The following is a 13,000-nucleotide window of genomic DNA, read 5'->3' on the forward strand; positions in this document are numbered from 1 at the left end:
TGGAAATGGCGTGCTCTCATCCCTGTGGGAGTTCTGTGCTCCCAGGCTTGTGATGTGGGGATTTACTGATCCTGAAGACACTTGCAAATACCTCACTGGAATTGGCACTTTACCTCATTAATCTTTTCTTTCCCTAGACCTCAAATTAGGTAGATATGTAATCTTTGAAACCTTGCAAACAAGGGTGTGTGTGTGTGTGCGTGCGCCTGTGTGTGTGTATGTGTTTTACTGCATGCACTGAATCTAAATTTGGAAGTCAGGAATACTAATCCATTGATCCCAATAATGCAGCATGGGATCACATACGGAGAAACACCCCCCGCCCCGAGCACTGGGCACTTGATTGATCACAATAATAACGTTCACGAGAGCGACCACTTCCTGAGCACTTACTTTATGCCAAGCGTCGTGCTCAGTGCCCAGTGCTTTTCTCATGCCTTGTCACTGGTGATTCTCTAATGATCTCGTGGGATAGGCACTGTGTCGTCTGCTTCTGTTTGTAGAAAAGGAAACTGAGACTTAGAGAGGCCGAGCCACTTGCCCATGATTGCACAGCTAAGAGGCAGAGCTGGTGCTTAAAGTCAGATGTGTCTGCCCCAGACACTGAAGCCCTTTGCTACAGACTAACTCTTGACCTTGGAGATGTCTTAACTTCCGAACTTCATTAGGTAACAGTGGAATTCAACGAGAAGATCTCTCCAGCTACATCTTGTTCTCAAGGTGGGAGGCGCTCCAGTTCAGGAGCAGTGGGCCATTTCCACCGCTTGCCTCTCCGCACAGGCAGGGTCCTTGCAGTGCGGATGGGAGCCGTCCTGAGTAACTGCAGTCCTGTTGGAGGTTAGCTACACAGACTGGCAGGAACTTGACCCAGTGAAGGGAGCAGAGAGGAGAATGGCCAGAGTCCCTCCATCCACATATGTTTAATCCCCCTACTTGAGGTGGGAGAGTGGGAACTAGGTGTTTGTCCCATCCGTTCCCAACCCTGCCTGTGTAACCTTTTCTGTAATTATTTAACCACACTTGAACTTGAGAAATCAGGTATGAAGAGAGGTGGACACAGGAAAAAAAAAGGGAGATGGAGGCTGGAATGGTTTAGACTTGATCCCTGGTGAAGTGTGGAATTAGTGTGTCCCCCCCAACAAGTCACACAACCCGATCAGTTGTTCCCTCTGTCCTTCTGAAATGAGCACCAGTTACTATATGCAAGAGGCATTTCCCAACCCCCATCCACAACCAGCCAGTCTTTCCAAATATGAGATTAACAACAGCAAAAACAAAACAGTGAACATGAGCATTTATTGAGTGCTCACCATCAGATAGGCATTGTCCCCAGCTCTCTTAAGGATTGTCTTATTTAATGCTGGCAACAATCATACCAAGTGGATACTAGTATTGTTCCCACTTAAGGAAGAAGAAACTGAGGCTTAGGGCATTTGGTCAAGTTGTTCCAGGTCTAATAAGTGGTGGATCTAGCTAGAACTTGCATCTGGAGCTTTCTGCCCTCGTTCTCATCTGGGTTCTGTTGCCCACCACTCTGTGTCTGACTGAGGTCTCATCCAGGTTCTATTGCCCACCACTCTGTGCCTGACTGAGATCTCATCCAGGTTCTATTGCCCACCACTCTGTGCCTGACTGAGGTCTCATCCAGGTTCTATTGCCCACCACTCTGTGCCTGACTGAGATCTCATCCAGGTTCTATTGCCCACCACTCTGTGCCTGACTGAGGTCTCATCCGGGTTCTATTGCCCACCACTCTGTGCCTGACTGAGGTCTCATCCGGGTTCTATTGCCCACCACTCTGTGTCTGACTGAGGTCTCATCCGGGTTCTATTGCCCACCACTCTGTGCCTGACTGAGGTCTCATCCGGGTTCTATTGCCCACCACTCTGTGTCTGACTGAGGTCTCATCCGGGTTCTATTGCCCACCACTCTGTGCCTGACTGAGATCTCATCCGGGTTCTGTTGCCCACCACTCTGTGTTTGACTGAGGTCTCATCCGGGTTCTATTGCCCACCACTCTGTGTCTGACTGAGGTCTCATCCGGGTTCTATTGCCCACCACTCTGTGCCTGACTGAGGTCTCATCCGGGTTCTGTTGCCCACCACTCTGTGCCTGACTGAGGTCTTTTCATCCAGCCTGCCAGTGTTCAGCCCGTGGCTCTGACCAGACTCCCTGCAGCCCGGTGACCGGACAGTGCAAATGCCAGCCGGGGATCACAGGACGGCAGTGTGACAGGTGTCTCTCGGGAGCCTATGATTTCCCCCACTGCCAAGGTAAGAAAGACATCAGAATGTTGGGGAGCGAGTTTATCTCTGAAGTGTGTGCACCCAGTTTCACAGAGCAGCCTGCAAACCTTCGCAGACCCACTGCTGGTCACATCGACGTTTGACCCTAATATGCCTAGTTGCTCCGCAATTCCAGTGCGTTGAAATTCAAGTCCATTTTCAGATATGCGTTCTCTAAAGAATCAAATAATGATTTATTCCTAAATTAAAAACAAAATTTCTATGCATTATAAATTTGTTTCTTAATTCTCATGTAAATTTTCTGTGGCAACGGTGACCCCATTTAGCTCAGCCCAGGGTTCCCCTGCCCCTTTCTGAGGGCATCCTCGCTTCTCTCTGGGTGTGGGCTGCAGTACTGACGTTGGCTGCTTTGTAACCCCCCGAGGAGTGCTCTAACAGGGCCCTGTGGGCAGGCTGAGCCGGGCCTTTGCTGGTTTCTGCCCCTCTCTCCTTACTCATCATAGGTCTCCTGGGGGACAGTGTCATCACACATAGCGCAGGTGTGAGGAACAGTAGTCTGGGGGTAAAAGGGAGTTTATTTAGTTTGGAAAGAGTGAGCGAAGGAGGAAACATTGTCATGAGTTGTCAGTACTGATCCCTCGATTGATATGAGAGATTGAGAGTCTGCATGCTCTGTGGCCAAGGCCATGGACATAGGATTCCCATGGTGAGTGAAGCCTCCGGTGGCAAGTAGCTCCCGACTGTGGCTTTCAGAGGACCCTCTCTCCGTTGAAGAGTGGTATTTGTGAAAGGCTGAATCAGACTTTGCATCAGGTTTTCTCAGACCCCTTCCAGCTCCTGCTAGCACTTGGAGCCTTGCATTCACAGTCATCTGAAGTCAAAGCATGGAAACTGTAGCCAGCGGTCAGAGGGTGCTGCTTGCCTCTGAGAAGGCCTGAAGGTCCCCGGAGGGCAAGGCTGTCTGGGGCCAGGTCTGCTAGCCTCCACAGGGTCAGGAGTGGAAGGGAGTGCTGTGAGGGGTGTTGTGGGATCAGGCAGTGCGCTGGGGGGCAGCTACGACAATTTCTTCAGCACTAGATGGCAATGTTGGTCAACTTGGGAAGGAGCCAAAACTGGAAAACCACTGAGCGGGAAGATAGTGTTGAGTGCTACAGAAGAAAGTGAGGGAACATCGAAAGAGAAAAGAAAAGGAGAGAGAGAGAGAGAGAGAGAGAGAGAGAGAGAGAGAAAGATATGAATATCATTAAGGAAGAAGCTGAAACAGACCAAGAGGAGACAGTAAAGGCAGAAAAACCTAAGGAACAACTTGCAAAAAAACAAAATCATACTATGGATTTACTTAAATTATTGGGTAAACCAGGCTCAGCACAGGCTTGGCCAACCTCTCTTCCTTTCTCGTGCCATATAATAGTGATACTAAGATACTAATTTATTGAAGAGATGTTATATTGGGCTTGTGATACTATATTGACTAAAACAGCAAAGCAAATTTTAGAAATAATTATAGTACAGGAGAGAAACAAGGAGATTGTGAGATTTAGAGAATTAGGTCTTGGTTAACTAAAAAATATATTTATAAATCTTGGAACTTTTAAATCAGCTGGTTAAAAAAACTCTCTTGATACAATATTGCCCTCTTCTGGACAATCCTAAAGATGTTCAAAATTCTAGTGCCTCTTTCCCCCAGTCTCTTCCTGCATCACCAGTTAGATATGAGCTTTTATAAACTATGGATATTTACCCTTATTGGATGTATTCTTGGCAAATATTTTCTTCCATTCCCATTCAGTAAGTTGTCTTTTCATTTTGTTGATGGTTTCCTTTGCTGTGCAAAAACTTTTTAGTTTGATGTAGTCCCAATTATTTATTTTTTCTTTTGTTTCCCTTGCCCAAGGAGATATATGAAAATCTCTTAGCAATATAAATCACTAAGAGGCACGTCAGAGATTGTACTGCCTAAGTTTTCTTCTAGGAGTATTATGGTTTCCAGTATTACATTTAAGTTTTTAGTTCATTTTGAGTTTATTCTTGTATGTGGTGTAAGAAGGTGGTCTAGTTATATTTTATTTTTACATTTACATTTATCTGTCCAATTTCCTCAACACCATTTATTGAATAGACTATCTTTACCCCATTGGCCGTATAGGTGTGTGTTTATTTCTGAGCTCTTGATCAGTGGCGTAGGGAACATAACTGGCGCCCGGGGCGCGAAACTTTATTGGTGCCCCCTCCCCTTCTACTACGCTTTTCTTGTCTGTCTTGGAGACCATTTGGCGCCCGTCTGCGAGCAGCGCCCAGGGCATGATAGACCCCCCTCCCCCCCCACTACACTACTGCTCTTTATTCTGTTTCGTTGATCTGTGTGTCTTTTGTTATTTTTTACCAATACCATGTTGTTTGATTATTATGGCACTGTAGTATAGTTTGATATCATGTAGTATGACACCTTCATCTTTGTTTTTGTTTGTTTGACAGAGAGAGAGAGAGAGGAAGGGAGAGAGAGAGACAAAGAAACAGGAACATCGAGCTATTCCCATATGTGTCCTGACTGGGAATCAAACCAGCCACCTCTGCATTTCCAGTGTTCTTCTCTATTAAGAACTATTGACTATTTAGGGTCTTTTGTGCTCTATGCTCACTGCAGTATTATTTACAATAGCCAATATGTAAGCAACCCAAGTGCTCATCAATTGACAAGTGGATAAAGAAGTTGTGGTACATATGTACAATGGAACATTACTCAACCATAAAAAAAATGAAATCTTATCATTTACAATGTCATGGGTAGCCCTAGAGGGTATTATGATAAGTGATAAGTCAGAGAAAGACAAATACCATGTGATTTCACTTATATGTGAAATCTAAAAAATAAATGAACAAAACAGAAACATACTCATAGAAACAGAGAACAAACTGATGGTGGCCAGAAGAGAGGGGTGTTGGGGGACTAGGTGAAAAAAGCAAAGGGATTAAGAAGTACAAGTTTGAAGTTACAAAATAGCATAAGATGTAAAGTAGCTTAGGGTATATAGTCAATAACATAGTAATAACTATGTATGGGCCTAGTGAGTACTGGAAATATTGGTGGGGGAACAGTTTGTAAAGTATATGATTGTTTAACCACTATACTGTACACGTAAAACTAAAACAGAATAATACTGAATGTAAACTGTAATTGAAAAATAAAATTTAAAAAAGAGAACTTTTAGTAGTGGATAGGAACTAGTATTATCCAGTGGAAAGTGGAGGGGTGATTTGGGAATTAAGACTAAAAAGATTATTTGGGGTGCCTTTTTCTGAATTACATGCAATATCCTTGAAGCCCAAGTATCAAAAAATATAAATGTAGTCTGACCAGGTGGTGATACAGTGGACAGAGTATTGACCTGGGATGCTGAGGACCCAGGTTTCAAAACCCTGAGGTCGAGGCCCTGGCCGGTTGGCTCAGTGGTAGAGCGTCGGCCTAGCGTGCGGAGGACCCGGGTTCGATTCCCGGCCAGGGCACACAGGAGAAGCGCCCATTTGCTTCTCCACCCCTCCGCCGCGCTTTCCTCTCTGTCTCTCTCTTCCCCTCCCGCAGCCGAGGCTCCATTGGAGCAAAGATGGCCCGGGCTCTGGGGATGGCTCTGTGGCCTCTGCCTCAGGCGCTAGAGTGGCTCTGGTCGCAACATGGCGACACCCAGGATGGGCAGAGCATCGCCCCCTGGTGGGCAGAGTGTCGCCCCTGGTGGGCGTGCCGGGTGGATCCCGGTCGGGCGCATGCGGGAGTCTGTCTGACTGTCTCTCCCTGTTTCCAGCTTCAGAAAAATGAGAAACAAACAAACAAACAAACAAAAAAAAAACCCTGAGGTCTTTGGCTTGAGCACAGGCTTACAAGCTTTAGTTCAGGGTCACCGCCTTGAGTGCGGGCTCATCTGGCTTGAGTGTGAGCTCACCAGCTTGAGCCCAAAGGTCACTGGCTTGAAGCCCAAGGTCACTGGCTTGAGCCACAAAGTCTCTGGCTTGAGCAAGGGGTCACTGGCTCAGCTAGAACCGCGCCCCACCCCATCAAGGCACATATGATAAAGCAATCAATGAACAACTAAAGAGCCACGAGTGTGAGTTGATGCTTCTCATCTCTCTCCCTTCCTGTCTGTCTGTCCTTGTCTGTTCCTCTCTCTCGCTTGCTAAAATATATATATGCATATATTTATATATATTTATATAGAACTGTAGATGCACTATTTTTAAAAACAAGGAAACTTTTTAAAACTCGAAACATCAAAATGAAGAGACAAATGAGCATTAAAACTCCAGATGTGTAACACCTTTCTGAATTACACACAGGCTACACCAGTTCCTGTGACCTAGCTGGCACCCTCGACTCCAGTTTGGTAAGTGGAGGATAGATAAAAGGGTTGTAGTTCTAACTATTATTTATACTTTTAAAAGACTAACACATTTGGGAGCTTCCTAAAATTAAACTACATTAAAATAAGTCCTGAGGCCGGCCCTGGCCGGTTGGCTCAGTGGTAGAGTGTCAGCCTGGCATGCAGAAGTCCTGGGTTTGATTCTCGGCCAGGGCACACAGGAGAAGTGCCCATCTGCTTCTCTACCCCTCCCCCTCTCCTTCCTCTTTGTCTCTCTCTTCCCCTCCCGCTGCGAGGCTCCACTGGAGCAAAGATGGCCCAGGCGCTGGGGATGGCTCCTTGGCCTCTGCCCCTGGCGCTAGAGTGGCTCTGGTCACCCCCTGGTGGGCAGAGCGTCACCCCCTGGTGGGCATGCCGGGTGGATCCCGGTCTGGCACATGCGGGAGTCTGTCTGACTATCTCTCCCCATTTCCAGCTTCAGAAAAAATAAAAATTAAAAAAAAAATAAGTCCTGAGGCCAAATTACTTAAAGAGGTCATTGCTTATTTTCAAAATGCATTTGTGATTTTGTGGGATTTTTCCCCCAAAAAACAAAAGAATAAGGTTTATTTAAAGTTTGATTTCTAGAGTCCTGGATTTTAACTGTTGTGGGTTCCTCTCACGGCATTGCCGGGTTTTTTTTTTTTTGTTTGTTTGTTTGTTTCTCATTTTTCTGAAGCTGGAAACAGGGAGAGACAGTCAGACAGACTCCCGCATGCGCCCGACCGGGATCCACCCGGCACGCCCACCAGGGGCGACACTCTGCACATAAGCCTGACATACATAATTAAAAGTAAGAATATCAAAGGCTAATTTTGCATTAAGTTAAGCTGTCTGTGTACAAAGTAATTTAATACTATGATATTCTGATTAGTTTTCTGAGTGCTTTATAAATTACCTGTCTTCTTAGCCTCAGGGCCGGGACATGCTGGACCTCCAGGCCTGGAAGGGACAGAGCAAGGCTCTGTTTCCTTACTAGGACTCTTAATGATGCTTAAGCAAGGCTGCCTCTTGCGCACTGTGAAACTTTCAGATGGACACAAGTTTCTACTGATTCTCACATGTTAAGTGTTCAGATATTTTTCCGTACAGTCCAGGCTGTAACAGAATCAACAATGACAATGTTATAAATCACAATGGTCTTTCCATATTTCCGTATTTTCCAATTTTGTTTTAACCAGACATACGGATTATGTGTATAACAAATATGTGAGTAATTCAACAGAAGAAATTAAGCAGACTGTCGAAATCAACCCAGTACTTTTATTCCCCTTGAATATCCTTAGCATACTTTGCATGAACAAATATATTTCGACAGGCTTTGTTCAGAACACGTTTGAAAACAGGTCTTAATTCCGAGATCTCAAATCTTAGTGTGATTTCCTCTTAAAGGGTTATTGCCAGTGCAAGCCTCATGTTGAAAGTCCTACCTGCAGCATCTGTAAACCATTATATTGGAATCTGGCCAAAGAAAACCCCTATGGATGTTCAGGTAACGTCTCTCATACGTAATTATTTACTATATTGTAGCTTCCTTGTAATTTTCTCTACCTCAGTGACTAAACCCACCAGAGAGCTATTTATTTAATCAGGTCAGTTTGTCTGAAATTTTGTTTCAATGTTTTGGTCCTCCCTACTCCCTTTTGGCGGAACTTCTGTCATTTCCAAAATCTCAGCAAGGGATTTGTATCCTGTTTCCATATGTATTGTGTCGTTCGGGTAGGCAGCTACTTGATAAATGGTATTCGCTGCCTTGTTTTTATAATCCAGTCTTTCCTGTTTAATTTTATTTTTATTTTTATGCTTAAATTGAAGCCAGGGTAGAGCTTAAAAACATCAAGCTTAAAGGTGGCTAAGTGAGTATCCTCAATAGAGTATATTTTCAGGTAAGCATATCAGTAATGATCTTGGCATTAGAATCGTTTAAAAATCCCATGATGTTGCAGCTTTTGTCTTCGAGTGGTCATAACCTAGCCATCATCCCGTGTAGATAGATGGTGTTGATCTGGCTGTCCTGCCGATTCCGGAAAGCAATCCAATGCTAGGCTTCCACAGCGCAAGTTGGACTTCTGCTGAAACACGCTAGGAAGTGACTGCTTATGTCACATTGCTGATGTGGCATGTACCCAGAGCTGGAGAACTGTCCTTTTTGTAACCTTGATCCAAGGACGTTCTCTTATCTTCACAGAATGCCAGTGCCACGTGGCGGGAACAGTGAGCGGAATTGGAGAGTGTGGGCAGGTAATGTGAGCTTAAACTTCGTATGCTACCAGTAACGATTGATTGTGGAGTTTCCGTGGGAGGGGATTTTATTAGTACCTCTGTAATTGTACTGTGTGGGGTAATCTTTTTGGATGGTTTTAGTTCGTGACTACACTGCTTCGTATTTCACGATGAGCTGGTTTCAAATTGTGAAGCTTAGTGAATTCTGTGATGTTAATCCTATTTTGTCCTCTGGCTCATCGTTCTGCAGCGAGATGGTAACTGTCATTGCAAGTCCCATGTCGTTGGTGATTCCTGTGACACATGCGAAGATGGATATTTTGCTTTGGAAAAGAGTGATTACTTTGGGTGTCAAGGTAAATACATCAGCGGGTTCTGAGTGAAGCAGAAGTATTGATGGACAGAGACCGCCCAGGTTAACCTCTGTTCCGACTCAGTGTCTCCATGCAGACTTCCTGATGGGACAGGACTCAGAAATTCTGTCCAGAGAATTTGGCCAAACTTTCAATGGAAACTAGTAATATTTATAATAATTATGGGGTTGCTTCTGCTTCTCTTCCTCCAGCATGCTGCGGGTTTAATTATAAAAAACAACATTGGGATGGGAGAGTCATTGTAAATAGCATCCAGTCTTAGTTGTTTTATTTATTTATTTATGAAGGTGAGAGGAGGGGAGATAGAGAGGCAGACCCCCGGCATGCGCCCTGACTGGGATCTGCCTAGTGACCCCATCATGGGCCGATGCTTGGTACCGAGTTCTTTTAGTACCTGAGGCAGATGTGCTCCAACAGAGCTATCCTCAGTGCCCAGGGCTGATGCTCAAACCGATTGAGCCACTGGTTGCAGGAGAAAAAGAGAAAAAGAAAAGGGGAGAGGGGGAGGGGAAGAAGCAGATGGTCACTTCTGTGTGCCCTAAACTTAACCGTAACTGAACCCGGAACATCCATATGCAGCCTGATGCTTTATCCACTGAGCCACTGGCCAGGGCAAGTCTTATTCATTTTATTTTATTTTTTTTACAGAGACAGAGAGAGAGAGTCAGAGAGAGGGATAGATAGGGACAGACAGACAGGAACAGAGAGAGATGAGAAGCATCAATCATCAGTTTTTCGCTGCAACACCTTAGTTGTTCATTGATTGCTTTCTCATATGTTCCTTGTCCATGGGCCTTCAGCAGACCGAGTAACCCCTTGCTCGAGCCAGCAACCTTGGGTCCAAGCTGGGGAGCTCTGCTCAAACCAGATGAGCCCGCGCTGAAGCTGGTGACCTCAGGGTCCCGAACCTGGGTCCTCCGCATCCCAGTCCGATGCTCTATCCACTGCGCCACCGCCTGGTCAGGCCAAGTCTTAGTCATTTTAAAGATCTATTTTGTATCATCAAAAAAGCTTGCACCAGATTTTTGGAGGTTTTATATTGTTTTAGACAATAAAAGTGGGAGCGGTTGTCCTATAGAGCTATTGTATCTATCACACAGTCTTTTGTTATGACACATTGTTTACAATAACACTGTGTTGCTAAACCATTTTTGGTTCCTGGTTTACTGTCCCCTTACCTTGGACAATCATGTTGCAGCTGGCCCACAAGTCACCTCCAACTTGCTAGTGGACTTTTGGGGGTCATGCCATCTCAGTTTAGGAAGTTCATGCAGATTTCAAACACCTGCTGGGGAAGAAGGCAGCACTATAACCTGGGCTTACCAATTCCCCCTTCTCCCAGAGACAGGGAAACATCCCGCATGCAGATGTGTGATGGGTAACCGCTGCTATTTCCTGCCTTTCAGGGTGTCAGTGTGACATCGGGGGGGCCGTCTCCCCCATGTGCGTCAGGCCCTCCGGAGTGTGCCAGTGCCATGAACACATTGTGGGGAAGGCTTGCGAGCGGTGAGTCTTTGGGAGGTTCTCCCACGTTGATGTTGTGGGAAACTCTCTGAGTCCCGGCGGTGCTGCCAGACCTGGTGGAGAGAGCAGCAGTCCTGCGGACAGAGGGCAGGGGAAGCGGTGCTGTCATTTGAAATCTGGGCACTTGTCAGTGAATCCAATTAAAATAGGAGGGAAAAGTTCCCCATAAAAGCTTTCCACTTTGCAGATCATGGAGCAGCCTCATTGGAAAGTTCCCACAGGTATAAAAAGTCAGGTGGGCAAGACTAGAGCTGGATGCACGAGGTAGGTTCCCAGGTCGGAACCTCCATGTAGAAGTCATATCGTGGAGGAGCCCGGCCCACAGGTGGGCTCCTGGACCACAGAGATCCAGGTCCTGCTGCTCCCTTGGGCTCATGAGTGAGGGCCTGGAGAGGCTGGGGGGGTACACATGGCAGGGTAGAACCTCAGAAGTGGGCAAAGTCCCTCATTTCACACAGAAGCAAGTTGGAGCAAATGAAACATAGGAGCAGGGGAGTGAAGTGGAGACTGAGATCCCACTGGGACTAGAGCATGTGTGGTAACTACTCTCTCTTTGTCCTGTCATATTGAGCAATTTATGGATATTTTTGAAACCATGATCCTTCCATAATTTTCCTCAGTAGAGGAAAGAAAAAACTACTTTTTCATATCCTGACTTTTAATCATACCCTGGAGATGCTGTGAAATGCAACAACGTCTAAATCTCAAGCACCTTCACTATTTTTGCATTATCAGCAATCACTACAACACACTCACTGAAACAGATAATAGCGCTGTGCAGTTATGGTACATTGTCCGCATCTAGCGTGGCGCCTCTCTCCTCTTCCTCTGTGCCTCCAGCACTTGAGTACCGAAAGTCAGAGCAGCCCAGCTGTGCTCTATTCAGGCATTTCTTTCTTTCTTTTCTCTTTTTTTCAATTACACTTTACTTTCAATATTATTTTGTATTAGTGTCAGGTGTTCAGCATAGTGGTTAGACTATCATATACTTTACAAAGAGTTGCCCCAATATTTCTAGTACCCACCTGCCCCCGTACATAGTTGTTATAGTATTATTGATTATATTCCCTACACGGTACTGTTCTAAGTGGCAGTCACTTGCTGGGCAGCATAATAGAAGGTATGTGAAGGAGGGTACATAATATATGTAGGTTTGTTTCCCTGCAGACTAGCCAGGCTCGCCATGGACCAGAGGAACTTTGTAAACAGGTTGAGAAACATTTTCCACCCACGCTTTACCTCTTTCCACCCTTGTGTTGATAAAGAGAGCTTTTCTCCTGCTAAGCCAGCTTGGTTTTTTCTCCTTTCTGCTATGTAGATAATAGGCTAATTTTCAGATTAAAATAATGCAAGTGAGCCCTGGCCGGTTAGCTCAGTGGCAGAGCACCGGCCTGGCATGCAGGAGTCCCGGGTTCGATTCCCGGCCAGGGCACACAGGAGAAGCGCCCATCTGCTTCTCCACCCCTCCCCCTCTCCTTCCTCTCTCTCTCTCTCTTCCCCTCCCGCAGCCAAGGCTCCATTGGAGCAGAGTTGGCCCAGGTGCTGAGGATGGCTCTGTGGCCTCTGCCTCAGGCGCTAGAATGGCTCTGATTGTGGCAGAGTGACGCCCCAGATAGGCAGAGCATCGCCCCCTGGTGGGCATGCCAGGTGGATCCCGGTCGGGCGCTTGCGGGAGTCTGTCTGACTGCCTCCCTGTTTCCAACTTCAGAAAAATACAAAATAAATAAATAAATAAATAAAAATAAATAAAAATAAAAATAATGCAAGTGAACAGGAATGAAATTACCCACCTTGAAGCAAATATATTGACTTTTTACATTACAACCAATACATACAACATAGGATTTAGAACATGCTCTTTGATTCAGTGGTAAATGATATCTGAAATAAAAGGATGACAAACCAGCAACAGAGATCCCATAGCACCGTTTCTCTAGGGTGGTAAATCTTGTTTCCTTTTGTCCTGAATGTGTCCCCTATGTTCATATTATCTGAGCATTTTTGGTTTTTCTTACAAGTTTAGGAAGCACTCACATTCTTTTTTCCCCTAAATATCTCTGTGATAATAAATGTAATATACAGGGTGGGGCAAAAGTAAGTTTATAGTTGTTTGTATGGAAAATAATACAATACAATAATAATAATAGTACAAGAATAAACTGTTTAGTGTACTCACAACGTTAACCTACATTTTCCCTGCCCTATATGCTCATTGTAAAAGTTTTGCAGCTGCCTAAAAGTAAGA

General features: G+C 45.4%; 1 protein-coding gene across 2 annotated transcripts in view; it reads left to right on the forward strand.

Moving 5' to 3' along the window:
• The window catches only part of LAMA3 (laminin subunit alpha 3), a 308,158-nt gene that overhangs the window by 153,452 nt on the left and 141,706 nt on the right, over positions 1-13,000 (forward strand). For both annotated transcript variants that reach the window (XM_066246337.1, XM_066246338.1), the window contains exons 13-18: positions 2,136-2,273; positions 6,573-6,619; positions 8,027-8,126; positions 8,823-8,875; positions 9,108-9,213; positions 10,638-10,737. In XM_066246337.1, coding sequence (XP_066102434.1) covers positions 2,136-2,273; positions 6,573-6,619; positions 8,027-8,126; positions 8,823-8,875; positions 9,108-9,213; positions 10,638-10,737 — 544 coding nt within the window. The remainder of the gene's footprint in view (positions 1-2,135; positions 2,274-6,572; positions 6,620-8,026; positions 8,127-8,822; positions 8,876-9,107; positions 9,214-10,637; positions 10,738-13,000) is intronic.

Source organism: Saccopteryx bilineata, chromosome 11 (genome assembly GCF_036850765.1).
Source record: "Saccopteryx bilineata isolate mSacBil1 chromosome 11, mSacBil1_pri_phased_curated, whole genome shotgun sequence".
NCBI lineage: Eukaryota > Metazoa > Chordata > Mammalia > Chiroptera > Emballonuridae > Saccopteryx > Saccopteryx bilineata.